Genomic DNA, 20,351 nt, shown 5'->3' on the forward strand with positions numbered 1-20,351 from the left:
AGTGTTTTCTTTCCAAAGCTGTCAATTATATACATAGTCTAGCATCTTTTCGTGACAAAATATCTTGTTTAAAACGGGAACGTTTTCATCCAAAAATGTAAATAGCGCCCCCTATATCCAAGAAGTTAACTAACTAACTTAATTCCATTTAGCGGAAATCTCCCACTTCACTTGCCATACATGGAGCCTCTGACGGTAGTGCTGCTTTGATTGACCAACAATGACAAGCTACACATGTGAAAAGTGTTTAGGCTACCGGTATATGTCTTTTTTTTTATGGGGCACACTCATAACTGTCATAACTTTGAATAACCGTGCCCATCCCTACTTTATTAACATGGAGGCCCCTCTCTCTTTGGCCCCAGGAGAGGTCATGGCTTATGACGGGAACACACAGCCGACAAATACCAGACCCCCTCACTTTGACAGCCAATTCCCCCCTCATTAGTGTCTCTCTGCTGTGGGGTCAAACGGTTCAAGTCCAACTCTTCTCTTTGTGGTCACACCGTCCTTTCAGGGTAGACAGGATGTCGGTCATGTAGCCATTTGAATAGGTGATCAGGAGATGAGATGCTCTGAACCTTCTCTTTTTCGGTTGAATACTCTTGGAGAGCATGTTCTTATGTCAGTGCTGTGTATTTGTTTTCATCTCATAAATGAGTAGAACCTTGTATGACACGTGTCTTAGCTTGACTCTCAGAGTTCCTCCCCCTCAGCAGGACGTTAGACAGACTGACATACTCAGATTAAAGCTCACACCAGCCAAAAGATCAGAGCAAACTAGTCTCTGTAGACCGACGAAGGACATGTTGATTAATGAAACTGGGACTCTCGTTAAATCCATGACTTCTGCAGAGACCCATCTTGAAACCCAACACCTCTGATTGTCTTTGGATACCCAGCATCCAGCTCACAGGAATAAAGCACAACTATTGTCTATATTCAAGGCGCAGAAGCCAAGTAGTGTGTGGCAACTGCTATGATTGGTGTTTTACTGTCCACTGTGGACTTGTCCCCTAGAGGTGCGTACCTATCTCCCCAGGAGCAGAAAACCGATGTGGGCCCCCACCTGGCAACAGCCTCCTGTCTGTGGTTGAGAGTTGTGGGAACGCCCTTCTTGGGCCATGTTCCTCTGGTCGTGTCAGGTGATGCGTATCGTTGGGCCCATGTGGTGAGGGGCAAGAAGAACCTGTTGCGATAGCCCTCCTCGGGTCTCCTGAGAACACTTGTTCATGTCAGGATACAGGACCTATCTGGAGGCCCAAGCAGATCCTGCTCACAACAGTCACTTTGAAATGGAGTGAATTTGATTTAAAACGCCCATTATTTACCTGGTCCCTGTTCCTATAAGTTGCTACAGCTATGGAACAAAGAGGTGTTGAACATCTGCCTACCAGTCAGAGCTGGTGTTTTCTGTGTGTTATTGGCTCACTAATGACACAGCCAGCAGTGCTGTTTGATGTTGATTGGTTCTCCATGGCTTAGTTTCAAAGCCACTCTGTTTTGGTTCAACACAGTTGCTGTGTCTTATAATGGACAAGTGTGTGGTTTTAGAGCATCTGAGATAGTTATATGCACCTTCTCTCATCTCTTCTCCTAGTATAAATCTGCTCAAGGTTCATGAGGTTCCCATAATGACCTCAATCTCTGTCTCGTGGACCTCTGAAAAGAGCCATTTGGATGTTTGATTTGCCAACTGAGATGTAGGAAATGTAACATGCTCTATCAGTTTGCACATATGGCTTCTGCCTCAGCTCCATGCAGCTCCGTGGGGACGACTTTAGGGTGAGGTAATATATAATCGGTTCCTGAGTAAATGCTCCTGATATAAAACGGCAGCTGAGTGGAGTTAGCCGCTGATCACTTGCAGGTTTCCTCAGTGTGGAGCAGGGCCGAGCGAGCGCAGGCTATTTTCTGATCTTTAGCGTGTTTAGCTGTTAGCGTGCCAGTCGGACTGAGGCCAGAGAGGCTGGCAGGGATGCAACACCATGTGAGCTGATATTTGCCAGAACAGGAGTTTAGGCTACCCCCCCTCTCGTCTCCTTTAACTAGCACTCCACTCCAAACACATTCTTTTCGCAATATTTAAGTGGAGCGTGCGTGAGTTGCCAGGATTAGTTGCTAAATTAAGCCATCCTAAATTAAGCCACTAAGCAGAGCCGGCAGCTGACTGACGTCACAATGAATGTGGCCATCGTGGTGTTTGATGAGAGCATTAGTCTGAACCTGACCATAGGTCAGTGTTAAATCCAATGCTCCCTGAGATCAGACACATTGCTCGCAGTGAAATGTACTATGCGCTATGATGAAGGCTTTGTGAGGTGCTGTGGGTGCTTACGTAAAGAAATGCTACTTGGCCTGCTCATACTGTACTAACAATGTATATCTAAAGCTTTATTTCATACAAAATATCCCTGTAGTAGGAGCAGAGCTAGGGACCAGCAGGTACAGGACACAACTTTGGCCTCAAATAAGGATTTCTTTGGCCATTAGGAGGAATTATATATTATAGGTATTTTCTGGGTCGTAAAACTCAAAATATAATATTTTTCTACACAGTTGGAAGTTAAAAACTAGGTTGGGTGTGTCCGTCAATCATTTGCCTAATCACTTCCCCTGGAGCAGCTCAGCGAGGTCAGGGTTGTAAGGGCAGTAGGAATAAACAGTCGACAGAGCAGTAGCCTAAGCACACACAGATCTGTGACCAGGCTTACACGTCTGCCCTCAACTTACTGGCTCAGGAATGAAAACTTTGCTTGCTTGATGTGAATCAGGTGATGGCACGTGCACGGCTCTCTCCCGAGGGTTGAGCCAGACGTGCCTGAAGAATGCAGGGGAATTTCTCCCCAGAGGTGCCGGTAGAGACATGGCCTCTTAAATCATGCGTCCTTAGCCCATTACAATTAATAACCCACATTTACTCTGCAGGAAACATGTTTGTCTGTGAAATGAAATCCAGAGCCATAAAAATCTGGAAAAACAGTTTCGATCAGGAATGCTTTGTCCCAAAAAAATATTTGACGTTCACTGTAATCACATAAAAAACACATTGTTTTATGACAAACTATAACTTTGATAAATCAAGCTCAACTCTTCTGCTCTTTCTTCCCCTCTCAGAACTATGGAGTGGAGACAGACAATCTGAAGGGTCTGGTGGTGAGGATGAGAGCAGCCACCAACAGCCTGCACATGTCCACGTCAGACCGCAGGAAGAGCCCGACATACGACGGCAGCACCTCCAGGAAACCCCCCAACGACTTCCTCACCTCTGTGGTGGAGCTCATCGGAGCTGCCAAGAGTCTTCTGGCCTGGCTGGACAGGTAAGGCCTTGCACAGCATTCTGGGAAGGCTGTCCCCACGAGCAAAAAACATTCAGTGTACTCTATTTGTATGTACAGAGTAGGGTTACCATGGTAACTTTGCATAGCTGTCCTAGCTACATAAAATCTTCTATATACATTCAAGCTCCTGGACTGCCGTTGGGGTTAGCTGTAATGTTAGTTTTTCCAACGCATAGGAGTCATTAAGCTCACTGAATCACCTCATGACTAGAATATACTGCTACGCTACACATTACAGGCATTTGTTTCTCCTCAGCCTCTACAGACTATAGCAGAAACACAGCTCTTCTCTCTCAGGAGAGCCTTCTAGAAAGGGTTTGAGGACATATAAATGAAATTGTATACAGTCTGGTAGGTTTCCTCTACCTCTGTCTAGAGAATATCCAGATGAGCTGTAAGAACCTCCAGAATATCCACGTACTCTACTGCTCATGTACAGTGCTTGCTTTATTTTCCTACATTTGTTTTAAAGATCTCTCTCCCCTTCTGTCAGTTATAACTAAACCAGGAAGTAGTATTAATGTCACCATGTTGACCTTCACAGCTGAAAGGATTTGTTTATTTTCTGAGGTTTGTTTCAAGATCAAAAGTGTGTTGTGATGACTTCTCCCAACGTATTTGGGGGTGGCATGGTGTTGAGGGGCTAGCGGTAGATGTGTTTTGGAGTTCAGGGGTGGGTATTTTAGAGAAGGAATGGAGGAGGTGGCCCAACATGGAGACAGACTGTGTTCCTTCCAATCATTGTCTGTGGCCACAGAGCCTTCTATCCTAGGCACACGCAAAGTAGAGCAAGGTTCACCAGTACTGTTGTTTTCCTTATTAACAGCCTCCTAGAGGTGGCTCTGTCGCACTGTTGTCCCACTGTGATGTTTACTCCCTTATCCAGCTCTCCTGACTGCTACTGAATATCAGTACGGTCAGGGACAAAACCCGGACCGTAGAATGTCATGATAAAATGGCATCTCAATCTTTTCTCTCCTCTCTTGTTGCAGGACGCCCCTGACTGGGATCAGTGACTTCACCAGCATCAAGAATAAGATCATTCAGCTGTGTCTGGACCTCACCACCACAGTTCAACAGGTCGGCATGTTGCTCTCTCGCTGGCTCTACCTCCCCTCTCTCTTGCTCCAGCTCCATCTCAACAGTGCACATGCAGCATGCCCCTGGAAAAATCACACCATAGCTCTTTCCACTCAGGGCAGCCTGGCCTGAGGGCAGACACATGTGGGATTTAAGTCGAGGGGCAGGGGGTTATGAACATCGCAAGCCTGCTTCTGCTGTTTTGTTTTTGGTCTGTTTTTGGTCCCCCGTCCCCCCCCTCAGGTTAGCTAATGAGGAGACCCCAACCATGGTGGTGTTTTAACGGCAATTGCAGCCACTGAGTTTACACTTTAATGAAAACCTCTGGCGCTCTTTTAAAAGCATCTGCCAACATTATGCGTGCTGCATTATTCCCCCTGCCATGTGGTTTCTGTTTGCCTGCTGCAAGATGCTCACAGCGGGAGAGCATACTTTCTGTGTTTACGTCCTGTGGAGGGTTAATGCACATTGGGTTGAGGTGGTACATTGGTCTCCTTCACTGACACATATTAGATGTTTACCTCTCCTTCACTGACACACATTAGATGTTTACCTCTCCTTCACTGACACACATTATATGTTTACCTCTCCTTCACTGGCGCACATTAGATGTTTACCTCTCCTTCACTGACACACATTAGATGTTTACCTCTCCTTCACTGGCACACATTAGATGTTTACCTCTCCTTCACTGACACACATTAGATGTTTACCTCTCCTTCACTGACACACATTAGATGTTTACCTCTCCTTCACTGACACACATTAGATGTTTACCTCTCCTTCACTGACACACATTAGATGTTTACCTCTCCTTCACTGGCACACATTAGATGTTTACCTCTCCTTCACTGGCACACATTAGATGTTTACCTCCCCTTCACTGGCACACATTAGATGTTTACCTCTCCTTCACTGGCACACATTAGATGTTTACCCCTCCTTCTCTGACGCACATTAGATGTTTACCTCTCCTTCACTGACGCACATTAGATGTTTACCTCTCCTTCACTGACGCACATTAGATGTTTACCTCTCCTTCACTGGCACACATTAGATGTTTACCCCTCCTTCACTGGCACACATTAGATGTTTACCTCTCCTTCACTGGCACACATTAGATGTTTACCTCTCCTTCACTGGCACACATTAGATGTTTACCTCTCCTTCACTGGCACACATTAGATGTTTACCTCTCCTTCACTGGCACACATTAGATGTTTACCCCTCCTTCACTGGCACACATTAGATGTTTACCTCTCCTTCACTGGCACACATTAGATGTTTACCTCTCCTTCACTGGCACACATTAGATGTTTACCCCTCCTTCACTGACACACATTAGATGTTTACCCCTCCTTCTCTGACGCACATTAGATGTTTACCCCTCCTTCTCTGACGCACATTAGATGTTTACCCCTCTTTAAAAATCAGCAAACATTCCATGTTAAATGTGTTTGATTTGACCGTGGGTTGTCGGGTACTATTTTTATCAGATTTATAGAATTAATATTTCCAGTTTGTTGTCCGAACTGGTTATGTAAGAGTCAGCTCTGAAAGAAAACAAACTAAGCCAGTTAAAAACCCAAGCACAAAGTGCCGATCTGCTTTTTGACCATTTTTCCCCCCAGGGTATCCCAACAATTGCCAACCGCCTTTACATTTTACAGCCATAGTGAAAGTGGCTATTGAGATTGCAGGTACTGTTTTTGAAGGGTTATTTTATAGAGTACATTATGTTCCCAGGGTGCTGATTGCCTTGCTGACGTCTGGGATTTCAGAGCTCTGGTGATTTACTGTGGTGAGTCTCACCCTGGGTGTGGAGGAGAAGGAGTGGGGAGTTGAGGGGAGGCATTTCCCACAAAGGTGTTTGAAGTGAAGGGTTTTTGTGTGGCGTGAGCCTTGTACTCCAGGGCTGCCTGTTGCAGCTTTACTGTGGTGTACTGTAGCAGACACCTTGGCCTTGATGGCACTCAGCTGTAAGAGACCCAGGTGGATATGTCTTCAGTCCATCCAGGGGCCACCTTATCCTGTCATAGACACATGAAGGAAGATACCTCCAATGCTCTCACAGACCTGTGTATCTGACATAGGCTTTAGACACTCCTGGACCCTCCCATCCCAGCAGATTTCGGGTAGGTGTTTGTCTGATGAAAGACCAGGCAGGTGCTGAGGGGGAGTGTAACTGTGATTTTATGGTGTGGGCATGCTTCATGAGGTTACACAGCCTGTTAATGAACCTCCGCCAAGAACAGGGCTTTAAAGATGGTCGCTTTATGTCCTTCTGCCTGAATGAACTCGATGTATACACACACAATCGAGCATAGCAATAAAACGGCAAACCTGCTGCCATTGCAGCCACCTCATCTGACCCGTGAGGTCAGAGCCCTCTCTGTCTTCCTGCATGAAGGATCAGAAAAGGTGTGGGTAACACTCAGTAAAGAGGTGGAGAGACATTGTAGGAGGAAGGGAAGTCTTGAGGGCAGGTCTGAGTCCTCACATTGTGTTTTAATTTCTTGTTCTGTAAGATCCTCTTCATTTGTCCAGTCTGGTCAGCTGTGTAACTGGCTCCTTGTTGAACTGGTGTCCAGCAGCCTTCTCTTTTTGAAACTTCATCGCTCGGCTGGACAAATTGTCTCTGGTTACAGATCAAAGGCTGCAGGGCCGCCTGGGGAGTCATCTGATCCTAGTCTGCTGTGGGAGGACCACCATGGCATGAGGAGGCTGAGGATCGGCTGCTTTACCCAGGGAATCTTTCCTCAGTCTTTCACTCTGATCTTGGTTTCCATCTGGCTTTTGTATGAATACTGCTTCTGTTCTGTTTTTGAAAGTTTGATACTTCAAGGGGATTGTCAAAAAACACAGATCTGAAAGATTATGCCAACAAGCATTATATTCACATTGTGATCATTGGCTACTTTTGATATAAAACAGTCTGCATGTAAGAAAGCAGTTTATTATGATACCGCTTTTGACCTCAAACCTACTAAATCTGTCTTTTTAGCATATCTGTTTTTGGCATGAAAAATGCATTTCAGCTTGACGTATTCATCCAAATATAGACCTATTTATGGCAAATATATGCCAGCTTCTGATGGAGGTCATGCCAAATTCCTTTCAAAACCACCACACGTCCTTGGCCGTGTTGGACAGTAATTGAGGGGAAACATAGTTTTGGTACCAAAACTGAAACCGTATTTTATGCTTATTAGTTTTCCTCCATGTTTGTTCTGTTGGTTTCACTAGTTACATTTTTATTTATTTATGTGCATCGGTATCCCAAAAGAAAATATTCAGCTCAGTGCGGATCATAAGATGAGTCCATAGAGAGAGACTACTGGAAAAAACTCTTGGCCCTAAAGGACAAACCAGTGCTGTAGTCCGCCTCTTTGGTTTTCACAAATAAGCTGGCAAACCTTGTCCATTCACCCTATCCCAGTCTCCTGTCCCCATGTGCTTCAAGGTGGCCACCATTGTTCCTGTACACAAGAAAGCAAACGGAACTGAACTGACTATCACCCCGTAGCACTCACTTCTGTCATCACGAAGTGCTTTGAGAGACTAGTCGAGGATCATATCACCTCTACCTTACCTGTCACCCTAGACCCACTTCAATTTGCTTACCGCCCCAATAGATCCACAGACGATGCAATTGCCATCACACTGCCCTATCCAATTTGGAAAAGAGGAATATCTGTAAGAATGCTGTTAATTGACTATAGCTCAGTATTCAACACCATAGTACCGTCCAAGCTCATCTTTTAAGCTCGAGGCCCTGGGTCTGAACCTGGCCCTGTGCATCTGGATCCCGGACTTCCTGACGGGCCACCCCTGGTGGTGAAGGTAGGAAACACCACCACCACTTTGCTGATCCTGAATACTGGGGCCCCAGAAGGGTGTGTGCTCAGCCCCCTCCTGTTCACCCATGACTGTGTGGCCAAGCATGCCTCTAACTCAATCATCAAGTTTGCAGACGACATAACAGTGGTAGGCTTGATTACCAACAATGACGACACAGCCTACAGGGAGGAGGAGAAGGCTCTGGGAGTGTGGGGCCAGGAAAACAACCTCTCACTCAACGTCAACAAAACAAAGGAATTGATTGTGGACTTCAGGAAACAGCAGAGGGAGCACCTACCTATCCACATCGACGGGACCGCAGTGAAGGTGGAAAGCTTCAAGTTCCTCGGCGTACACATCTATCAAGTGTTATTGGTCACATACACGTGTTTAGCAGATGTTATTGCAGGTGTAGCAATGCTCAGACAGTGCAGTAATATTTAACAAGTAATATCTAACAATTTCACAACATGTACCCAATACACACAAATCTATGCAAAGTAATGGAATTAAGAATATATAAATATACGGATGAGTAATGTCAGAGCGGCATAGACTAAGATACAGTAGAGTAGTATAGAATACATATGAGATGAGTAATGCAAGACACTTAAACATTTATTAAAGTGGCCAGTGATGTCAAGTCTATGTATATAGCAACCTCTATGTACAGTGTGGCGAAAGAGGCCAACAGCGCCTCTTCAACCTCGGGAGGCTGAAGAAATTTGGCTTGGCATCTAAAGCCCTCACAAACTTAGGATGCTCTCAATTGTGCATCTATCAGGCTGTATCACTGCTTGGTACGGCAACTGCACCGCCCACAACCGCAAGGCTCTCCAGTGGGTGGTGTGGTCTGCCCAATGCATCACAGGGGCTAACTAGCTGCCCTCTAGGACACCTATAGCACCCGTTGTCACAAGAATGCCAAAAATATCGTCAAGGACAACAACCACCCGAGCCACTGCCTTTTCACTCGGCTGTCTTCCAGAAGCAAAATCAGTACAGGTGCATCAATGCTGGGAACGACACACTGAAAAACAGCTTCTATCTCACGGCCATCAGACTGTTGAATAGCCATCACTAGCACAGAGCTGCTGCCTATATACAGACTTGAAATCACTGGCCACTTTAATAAATGCTTAAGTATCTTGCATTACTCATCTCATATGTATTCTATACTACTCTACTGTATCTTAGTCTATGCCGCTCTGACACTGCTCATCCGTATATTTATATGTTCTTAAATTCCATTCCTTTACTTTGCTTAGATTTGTGTGTTTCGGGTATACGTTGTGAAATTGTTAGATATTACTGCAATGTCTGAGCTAGAAACACAAGCATTTTGCTACACCTGCAATAACGTCTGCTAAACACGTGTATGTGACCAATAACACTTGATAGATGTCCGCGCACACAAACTTTACTACGAGGATACAAATCCTGGGTCCTCAAGTTCTTGTTTGCACAATTGTCCCAGCGTCGTTAGGGTTTGGCCGGGGTAGGCTGTCATTGTAAATAAGAATTTGTTCTTAACTGATTTTCCTAGTTAAATAAACATACTTTTACTGCAGGAGAGACTCGCCTACCTAGCAATCAGAATCACATTTACATATACTCAGAATTGTACTTGGTCATATGGTGCTGCTAGTGATAGACAACATTTTAGAGAAAGAATACAGACAGCATACATTATATACAACTAGGTAGTGAGCATAGAGCTATCAGAGAATGAGCAGATATACAGTGGACTTAGTGTCACTATGACTATTTAAATGCAGAGAGATGAACAGAGTGCAAGTGTAGTTATTTAGTGTACAGTTCAGAGATGGCTTGATGTGGTATGCAGCATAGAGTGCATAGTCCTTTGGTCTCTGTGGGTCAGATGGTTGGTTGGTGAGGTCCACTGCCCAGGGAAAGAAACTTTTCGGATGGTGGGAGATTCTGGTCAGTGACCTGAACCGCCTGCCAGAGGTCCATTTTTAGAGTAAGTGGTGGGAGGGGTCAACAATGTAGTACATCCGCTTGTGTGCCTTCTTGGTAACTGTTCTGATGTTGTCCTCCCACTTGAGGTTGTGGGAGATGATGGTTCCCAGGAATTCGAGTTTTTCAGCCGTGCTAACAGTTGAGCCATTCATCTCGAAGGGGAGAAGGTGGGGGATGTTTTCTGAAGTTAACCATCTCCACGGTTTTGTCTGTGTAGAGTTCTAGGTTATTGTGACTGCACCAGGCCACCAGCCGGTCATCTCTCCATGGTACATGGACTCATCGCCGTCGGTGTTGAGACCGACCAGTTGTATAATATGCAAACTTCAGTAGTTTGACAGGTACAGTTATCGGTGTTGAGGTGAGAACACGTGTCCTTGTGGCTAAAGAGGGATAAAGGTGTTTTCTCAGCTTCACGTGTTGCGTCCTTTTGGTCAGGAAGTCAATGATCCTCTGACCGATGGAGCCAGACACATTCAATTGGGAGAGTTTGTCTTGTAGTGGTTCTGGGATGATGTTATTCAACGCAGAGCTGAAGTCCACAAACAATATCCTTGCGTATGTCTTTGGGTTATCAAGGTGTTTTGAGGATGTAGTGTAGGCCCATGTTGACAGTGTCGTCCACAGACCAAGAGGTTTTGAGATAGGACAGTACCAGGTGATGAAAGGTTATGATGACTGAGTTGTTAGAGGATGAAATGCATGGGAACCCAGTGCTAAAGTGTTTTTTGTTTACTGAAGTCTATTAAACTAAAATGGTATAATATGGGATTGGATACGGGTTTTTGGTCACCTTGAAGTTAGATGATATGGTTTCTACAGTGTAACACTTTGCCGCCTCCAAGTTGTTTTCTAGATGCAAGGTTCCTTCATTTACACTACTCTATAGTTTACTGTAACACCACACCACGTTTTGCAATTATATTGTCCCCAAGAGTTCATATGGAGATGTAATTTGACTCAGAATGCTATTTGAGGCCATTCTCCATCTCCCACAGTCCTATATCTGGATCTTTGATTATATCATATTTACTGACTCACTATACTTAGTAAATAAAAACTATATATTTGGGGAAAGAACCTCTTCCTGTTTGTTGATGGAGTATTGAGAAGGCCGCCTATCTGTCTCCTCCTCCACAGGACTATACTGTTTACGAGATGGAAGAAAAGATCCTGGAAGTTGTAAGTATATCTCCTCTCCTTTTATGTAAACTTTAGAATGAGTTCCCACCTCCTATGGGAGCACTCAGGTAAAGTCTGTTTGAACGTTTGGGTAGATGTTGATCTCTAATGTCTTATATGGAGATTAGGTGGCATGCTTTCAGCGCAGTCTCCCTCTGAGTTAATAGTGCAGGCAGGGCCATGGGCTTGGGCCCTCTGGTAAAAGAGGTGGCTAAAATACACCCCGGCCATCAATCAGTGTTTCCTGTCACTGACAGTCCAGACTCTACAGCTCACACTGAACTTCCTCCCTCTCAGACACTGTCGGTGAACTCTGCTGCAGGAACACACACAATAGCTAGATCTCAATCTCTACACTGTTTAGAAGTCTTCTCCATGTTGAACTTGTTGTTCAAGTAAGTGCACCAGAAAAACTATTGTAGTTACAGACTGGTCCCTATCTATGGTGAATATTCTGAAGTGTGTGAGTAGCATTTCACTGATTCTGGTTTGTTTACAAATTCCTGTCAAGGGATCTAGTTATAGACTTGTGTGGTCAACACAAAATTCAATTAGAGCTAAAATAAGGTTGGTTCAGTGCATCAGTTGGTTTAACTCGAGTCCCGTCCGCATCTGTATGTAAGCACAAATGTGTTGTGCGTGTTTTAGGCATGATGCTTGTTACTCGCCTGAAGAAAAAGCTATTTTTTTTCTCAGAGCATCACTAAAATGCCCCCACTAATGATGACAAGGTGGTGAGATTGTCCATAATGACCTAGAATGGAGAAGAGGGGGGTAGGCGGATCCCCCGCATGTTCTCAGTGCTGTATCTGAAGAACCAGCTAATGTTAACGTTAATGACCCTCACCCCTCATTTCTCCCCTCTTCCCTGGGGGAGTGTGATAATTGCCCCAGAGTGACTGACTGTTCTTGTCACCTGACTGCCTGGCCGACCTGCCAGCCCAACCCTCTAACACAGCCACAGACACAACACCTCTTAGGTGACAGGCGGTAGCTACAGAATCAGTCACGTGACGGGACATTACATTACTGGGTTGGTCGTGTAATCACAGCCATCAGGAAAGCACATCGAGTCACTGGAACAAGCAACGAGATGAGATGGATTCATGAGATTCCATTTGATTTTGTTTTCATTCTTTGGGTTGTTTGTTTTGGTTTTCTTGCGTTGCTTAAAAGGGTCCCCTCCGATCTTTCTCGTTCCAGTCCAAGGTTCTGAACAGCATCTGTGACCAGACCGTGAGAACCACCTCTGACCCTCTGATGAGCCAATCAGCATGCTTGGATGAAGTTCAGCTCAACAACCTCAAGCCTGGGGAGGGACTGGTGAGGAATGCTGCCTGTTTTCAGTTTAACCCCAAACCATCTAGACTACTAGCTCTGTGTGTCTGGACTACTGGCTCTGTGTGTCTGGACTACTGGCTCTGTGTGTCTGGACTACTGGCTCTGTGTGTCTGGACTACTGGCTCTGTGTGTCTGGACTACTGGCTCTGTGTGTAAGAAAGTTGAGCACCAGACAAACTCAACCATCTCACAAATGATAATTCATGTTCCTCATGTTCATATTTGTACAGGGTATGTACATCAAATCCACCTATGATGGACTTCATGTCATCACAGGCACCACAGAGCATGTAAGTATAGTGGCCACAGAGGAATACTTGAGTATATCCTAGTCAACACGCAGTCCTAGTGAACACCATCCTGGTCAACGCGCCATGTTTCAATATAAATCCAGTTGGTATACCAACTCTTAATATTATGCGTAAATACTGGCTGCCATGTGCCAAGTTCTGAGGGGGAGACAGTCAGTGGTATAAAGTACTTAAGTAAACATCATTTAAAGTACTACTTATGTAGTTTTGGGGGTATCTGTATTTTACTATTTATATTTTTGACAACTTCTTAATTTGATTTCAAAACATTCCTAAAAAAAATGATGCACTTTTTACTCCATACAATTTCTCTGACACAAAAGGACTTGTTACATTTTGAATGCTTAGCAAGACAGGAAAATAGTCTAACTCACGCACTTATCATGAGAACATTCCTGGTCGTCCTTACTGCCTCTGATCTGGCAGACTCACTAAACACACATGCTTTGTTTGTAAATTATGTCTGAGTGTTAGTGTGCTATCGGTACATTAAAAAAAATTGGGCCATCTGGTTTGCTTAATATAAGGAATTTGAAATTACTTTTGATACTTATATTAAGTATAGTTTAAACCAAATACTTTAACTCAAGTAGAAATATTACATGAGTCATTTATTTTATTATCTTTTAATTGTATTATCTTTACTTTTTAAGTATGACAATTGGGTAGTTTTTCCACCACTGGGGACAGTTAAGGGTGGGCTTCAAACAATCCATCCCCTTTACAACCCACCCTGCCGCCCTCCTCCCATGTGAAGGGGGGTCGAGGGCAGAAGTGTTTACCCCAGAGCAAGGATACCAGTGTACATGTGTTTACCAAGCAGTGAAGAGAGGGATGGAGTTTTGTATGGGTTGAATAATATAGCTGTTCCCATCTCCGTCATCCATTTTAGAACCCCAAACTCCAACAGTAAAATATCCTCCTAGTGTTCCGCATCAGAAGAACACTGAGTAATGTGGCAGCGCTAGCTAATACAGCCTAATTATCATGCCTTCCGTCGTTTATCAAACCCTAATTCATCATATCTCATGACTCATTAATTGCTTTGACGTTCTCATGCTAAATGTGTCATGTATAATGTGACAACCCATTCATTAAGAAGGGTGTTTGTGTTATGTAGTCAGAATTATATTGAAGGTATATTTCCTCAGGGGCTTATGAAGTGGGTCTGTTTCGTAACAAGCCCATACGTGGAACTTCTGACAAAGCAAACACAGATAAATGTGGAATTATCCAGGAGCTAATATTACATGTAGGTGATGTCTGTTGGTAGACTAATCTTCTCCTTTGTGTTGTCAGTCTCCCGCGGACATGACTAGGAAGATCCATGGAGGTGACGAGGTGATCCAGGTCAACCAGCAGACGGTGGTGAGCACCCAGCACCTGTTATATCTGACACCTGTCACACACACCACTCCTCCAATTGACTATAGTGCTATAGAAGGGTTGAGACTGTCCACGGCTCACACGTTCACTTAAAACCACACATTTGTGTCTCAAGTTAGAATCTGGCCCTTGTAGTTCACTACACAGCTACAGAAGGATATATTGCTGACACTCTGTGTGTTGTCAGGTGGGCTGGCAGCTGAAGAACCTGGTGGGGAAGCTGAGAGAGGACCCTAAAGGTGTAGTCCTGCTGCTGAAGAAGAGACCTACAGGCACCTGTGGGTTCACACCGGCCCCCCTCAAGAACATGCGTTGGAAACCGCCCATGGCTCAGGTGAACCTTCTAAACCCCTTCATCTTTTACTTTGATGTACTAAGGCAGTGTGATTGTTATTGTTCATATTACCTTTTGTTAAATGTGCCTTATGGGGGAGTAGGGAAATGTGTTTGTAACAAGTCTAGACAAGTGTAGGAACCACCCAGAGAGAGGGCCACAGGGCTGAGGACAACTACTGTACTCTCAAAGTGATGATGATGATGTCCCTCTTACTGGGTCATCAGTGGCTGCAGCCAGCAGTCTGTGAGTCAGTCTGCAGAGACAGGAGCTCCCCACCACTGGGGACAGTGGTGAGTAGAAGACAGAGGAACAAATGTCTGAGTGGTTTGTGTATGTGGTGGTGGTGGTTGTAGAACCAGATCAACATCTGGCAGTAATGTAGGGTGGGAATCATTAGTGATCCATGCTGTATTTATGTGGGTTAGGTTGGCTAGTCGGCGAGCTTCCATAGAAGACAAGTCTCTCAGTGGGCCGCTCAATGGTTCAGCTCACAAATGGCTTGGGTACACCCTCTTTTGAGAAGGTCAAAACCCCTAATATTTGAGATAGAGGAGAATCAAGTCTCAGAAGGTTCAGACAAATCCTGTGTTAATGAAGTTATGTAATGGTAATCCAATTCACCACTCTCTCATATGTGGACAATTATGACTTTGCTGAGCTCTTAGCCACAGCCAAGCACCTGAGCCCTGCCTGCAGTGACTGGGTCTCCATAGGGAACAATACGCTGTTGTAACCCAACCTGTGTGCTGGTCCTGGCACTGCCCTGTCATGCCTCTGGAGGCTTCTTCTGCCCTGGGAAGATCAGATCACATAATATCAAAGCAGAGCTGGTTTCACTTAACAAAGAACCTCTCATCACAAAGATACTGGATCATTCGGGACTTGTTCACCGTCGTGTTTGAACAAGGTGTCAGGAATCAAAAGCGCCACATCTTGGGTTTTATGATGAGAGATGTGTCAGTGTGTTAAACAATGATGGAACACACAGTGATTCCGGAGTGACACTGGATTCTACAGGTAGGCTGTTTATTGGGGGAGGAGGAGAGGGGAGACGTACTATGATCTGCTTGATGGAGAGTGAAACTGAACATGGTCAATTTACCAAGTAGTGTGGCTCTAAAATGCCGCCATAGCTGTGGTAGAATGGTGTAGTTTCTTAAATGTATGCCGCAGCAGCTGTTTTGGATTCCCATTAAAATCCTTCCATTTTCCCAAATATAATTATTGACCCCTTCACTTTTTCCACATTGCTATGTTACAGCCTTATTCTAAAATTGATTGATGAGGAGAAGAAAACAAATCACTCTACACACAATGCCCCATAAAGACAAAGCAGAAAGTTTTCAGGCCCTTTACTCAGTACTTTTTTGAAGCACCTTTGGCAGCGATTACAGCCTTGAGTCTTTTTGGGTATGACGCAAAAATCTTGGTACACCTGCATTTGGGGAGTTTCTCCCTTCTCTGCAGATCCTCTCAAACTCTGTCAGGTTGGATGGGGAGCGTTGCTGCACAGCTATTTTCAGGTCTCTCCAGATATGTTTGATAGGGTTCAAGTCCGGGCTCTGGCTGGGCCAATCAAGGACATTCAGTGAATTGTCCCGAAGCCACTCCTGCGTTGTATTGGTTGCGTGCTTAGGGTCGTTGTCCTGTTGGAAGGTGAACCTTCGTCCCAGTCTGAGGTCTTGAGCACTCTGGAGCAGGTTTGCATCAAGGATCTCTCTGTACTTTGCGCCGTTCATCTTTCCCTCGATCCTGACTAGCCTCACTGCCGCTGAAAAACATCCCCACAGAATGATGCTGCCTCCACCATGCTTCACCGTAGGGATGGTGCTAGGTTTCCTACAGACATGACGCTTGGCATTCAGGCCAAAGGGTTCAATCTTGGTTTCATCAGACTAGAGAATCTTTCTCATGGTTTCTCATGGTCAGAGTCCTTTAGGTGCCTTTTGGCGAATGCCAAGTGGTCTGTTTTGTGCCTTTTACTGAGGAGTGGCTTCCGTCTGGCCACTCTACCATAAAGGCCTGATTGGTGGAGTGCTGCGGAGATGGGAGAACCTTCCAGAAGGGCAACCATCTCCACAGAGGAACTCTAAAGCTCTGTCAGAGTGATCATTGGGTTCTTTGTCACCTCCCTGACCAAGGCCCTTCTCCCCCGATTGCTCAGTTTGGCAAGCTCTAGGAAGAGTCTTTGTGGTTCCAAACTTCTTCAATTTAAGAATGATGGAGACTACTGTGTTCTTGGGGACCTTCAATGCTGCAGACATGTTTTGGAACCCTTCCCCAGATCTGTGCCTCGACACAATCCTGTCTCTGAGCTCGATGGACAATTCCTTCGACCTCATGGCTTGGTTTTTGCTCTGACATGCACCTTCAACTGTGGGACTTTATATAGACAGGTGTGTGCCTTTCCAAATATTGTCCAATCAATTGAATTTACCACAGGTGGACTCCAATCAAGTTGTAGAAACATCTCAAGGATGATCAATGGAAACAGGATGCACCTGAGCTCAATTTTCGAGTCTCATAGCAAAGGGTCTGAATTCTTGTGTAAATATGGTATTTTTGTTTATAAAAAAGGTTTTGCTTTGTAATTTTCAGTTGTGTGTAGATTGAGGATTCTTTTCATATTTAATCAATTTTAGAATAAGGCTGTAATGAAACAATATGTGGAATAAGTGAATGGGTCTGAATACTTTCAGAATGCACTGTAGATGTAAAGAGACAGGCATGCAGCTATAATGTAGGACCGGCCATATCTTGAGCCATCACTTTCCTAACAAGTAGTGTTTAAATGTCCTTGGCCAGGGAATGTAAATACAGTAGCAGACAATTGAGATAATAAGCCATCAATTTTGATGATGAATGTTGGAAGTTTAAAAAGACAAAAGCAATTAGCTAGAGTAGACAATAGGATGTGACATGGGAGAAACGCTGTTCCTTGCCAACAAGTTAGTAGATTTCCTAGAAAGTAGATACCTCTTGAGACATCTATCCATTTGCTGTAGCTATGTTGCTGGCCGTTTGCCCACCAACAGTTACAATAGGTTCTGAGGGGAGCATTTTCTGACTGAATGTTTTTTTTTCAGAGCACGCCTTCCCTGAACAAACCCCAGTCTCCAGGTTGTTCCACAGACAGCGCCACCAAGAAGGAGAAACCCGCTATCCTGGACCTGTACATCCCCCCTCCCCCCTCGGTACCCTACACCCCACGCTGTGTACCCCTGTAAGTCCTGCACCCCCTTCTCCAATCACTGCCATACACTAGGGTCAGGGGTCTTCCTAGGCATTTAACCAGGCCTAGTCATAAGCCTAGAGTACTTTGGGTTCTGTAAAAACTCCAGGCCTGAATCTACACCTCAGGGTGAGTTAGACGTATGTGTGGGTCCCTGTAACCCTGCATTGAGGGAGCCGCGCACCCATAGACAGCCGGTGCTCCATTCTCCAGCTACCTTCTCCTGCTCCATTTCCCTGCCTTTGAGGTCTGGAAAAGGAGTGTTTCATCCCCCCATCTCTGGCCTTTCACCCATAAACCCCTACAACAGAGCACATTCATCCCTTTCCGCTAGACACGTTATGCAACAGCCTCTGTTTCATCTGCCTCCATCTCTCTCGCTCTCTCGCTGTCTCTCTCCTTCCCTCTGTGTATGGCAGTGACCAGGCTGTTGCTATGTTCAGATGGTGAATCATATTCAACAGGTTGTTGATTTTGTTGTATGCATCTTGAATTTAAGTTTTATCGATTTATCAAACTCGTATATCCAGAGCAACTTTAGTTAGGGACTGAGCAACAGCATAAAACAAATTGTACTAATTTGATCTCCTTGTGCTCTCACCTATTCGAAATGGGACGTTAATGCTGATCATTTTCTTTCCACAGAGAGGGTAAGATCAGCTCTTACTCCAGTATCAATAAGATCAGACCAAAGGGTTCAGAGTCGCCCAATTCCTTCCTGGACCTGGAGAGTCAAAGACGCTTCACCATCGCAGATTACGACAAGCTGGGCGTGGTCTACCCTATCGAGGCCAATGTCATTCAGCCCAGGATGAGGCAACGCAACACCTCATCTCGTGGTTAGTGTTATCCCCCACAATGACGACATACACAAGGCCCACTCATTCTAGAATTCAAGCCAATATTCAAAACAATTCTGTTCTTCCTGCTTAGGTAAGCCACGCCCCCTCTCCATGCCAGTGGACACCTGTCTTGGAGTTGCAGACCCCTATGCCAAGCCCTGGGCACAAGGCCAGAAAGGTAAGAAACACATGCCCAGCCACCCATCTTCTGAGTAATTTCAGAACAACAATTGACAGTAATCAACCAACAGTAAACTAATTGACCACAACCTCAGATTATCCAATTCACACCTTCAACGGTTAAATAATTGAACACATGGTAGAATGTACCCCTCTGATGACCTTGGAGGACTGGTACCTCTACTTAATTGACCAATGAATGAACCATGTGATTAGTGTCAACTGAGAGCCAGAGTTTACTAGAGTTTACACTAGGGATTGGAACCACCATTTTGTTCCCTTTTTTTCTTCCGTTTTACTGTTCAAACCTGCAAAATAAAGTTATGAAATGGTTAGAACCAAAAAAAAGTAAGTTTATTCAATTATTTTCGATTCCTTTTTTAAACCTCTGAAATCAATTAATTTTTTTAACAGTTAGCTTGACATTAAATTACTTCACCAATCAGTGCAGAAAGAGCCGCTTAGGAGCGAGCAAGCAATAGTTGTTTAAATGCACGATGGACAGAAAAGTTTATGGTGAGAGAGGGTGTTGGAGGAGGCTTGGCCTGAAGCGCTGGGCATCTTATGACATGCATTAACTGAATTAGGCCCACAGAAATATACCTACGGAGTGGAGGCTTCTATACAGGACTTTTGAACGTCTTTGAACTTCCGAGAGTTGGCTATGTTGGACCAGAGCTAGCTAGCTAACAAGCTTGTGTGTGCAGAGCGGTACCTGAATTAAAAACACGTCTTGCTTTATTTTAGTTAATAAATCCAAAGTGGAACAGATATAGTACCTTAACTAGCATTGAGAAAGTTAATCCATTCTTCTGTAATTAAAAAAATCTCTCCCTAATTTCTGAATCACGCTACAGTAGCCAATGCTTGAGGGGGAGTGGCAGGTAGCCAAAACACACACAAACACTGGCAAAGATTTTCATTTGACAGGCAGTAAGTTTGGGTGGTATCCAGATTTTCATATCCTAGTTATTTTCCACCATATTTGCAAATAAATTCATGAAAAATCCTACAATGTGATTTTCTGTAATTTTTTTTCTCGTTTTGTCTGTCATAGTTGAAGTGTACCTATGATGACAATTACAGGCCTCATCTTTTTAAGTGGGAGAACTTGCACAATTGGTGGCTGACTAAATACTTTTTTGCCCCACTGTATTTATCAAATAACTCTTATTATTACGCGATTAAACTGATTAATCATGTAACTGTAATTAACTAGGAAGTCGGGGCACCAAGGAAAATATTCAATTACAAAGTTCTAACTTTAAGATATTTTAATATCTGATCACTTAGTCT

General features: G+C 44.5%; 1 protein-coding gene across 2 annotated transcripts in view; it reads left to right on the forward strand.

The window, feature by feature from the left end:
* Positions 1-20,351, forward strand: part of LOC110498042 (connector enhancer of kinase suppressor of ras 3) — a 77,877-nt gene that overhangs the window by 24,068 nt on the left and 33,458 nt on the right. For both annotated transcript variants that reach the window (XM_036954967.2, XM_090211427.1), the window contains 10 exons: positions 3,118-3,320; positions 4,334-4,421; positions 11,385-11,426; positions 12,630-12,749; positions 12,998-13,057; positions 14,378-14,446; positions 14,652-14,798; positions 17,888-18,024; positions 18,679-18,872; positions 18,967-19,053. In XM_036954967.2, the coding sequence (XP_036810862.1) occupies positions 3,118-3,320; positions 4,334-4,421; positions 11,385-11,426; positions 12,630-12,749; positions 12,998-13,057; positions 14,378-14,446; positions 14,652-14,798; positions 17,888-18,024; positions 18,679-18,872; positions 18,967-19,053 (1,147 nt within the window). The remainder of the gene's footprint in view (positions 1-3,117; positions 3,321-4,333; positions 4,422-11,384; positions 11,427-12,629; positions 12,750-12,997; positions 13,058-14,377; positions 14,447-14,651; positions 14,799-17,887; positions 18,025-18,678; positions 18,873-18,966; positions 19,054-20,351) is intronic.

Source organism: Oncorhynchus mykiss, chromosome 19 (genome assembly GCF_057628025.1).
Source record: "Oncorhynchus mykiss isolate SJ-2025 chromosome 19, ASM5762802v1, whole genome shotgun sequence".
Lineage (NCBI taxonomy): Eukaryota > Metazoa > Chordata > Actinopteri > Salmoniformes > Salmonidae > Oncorhynchus > Oncorhynchus mykiss.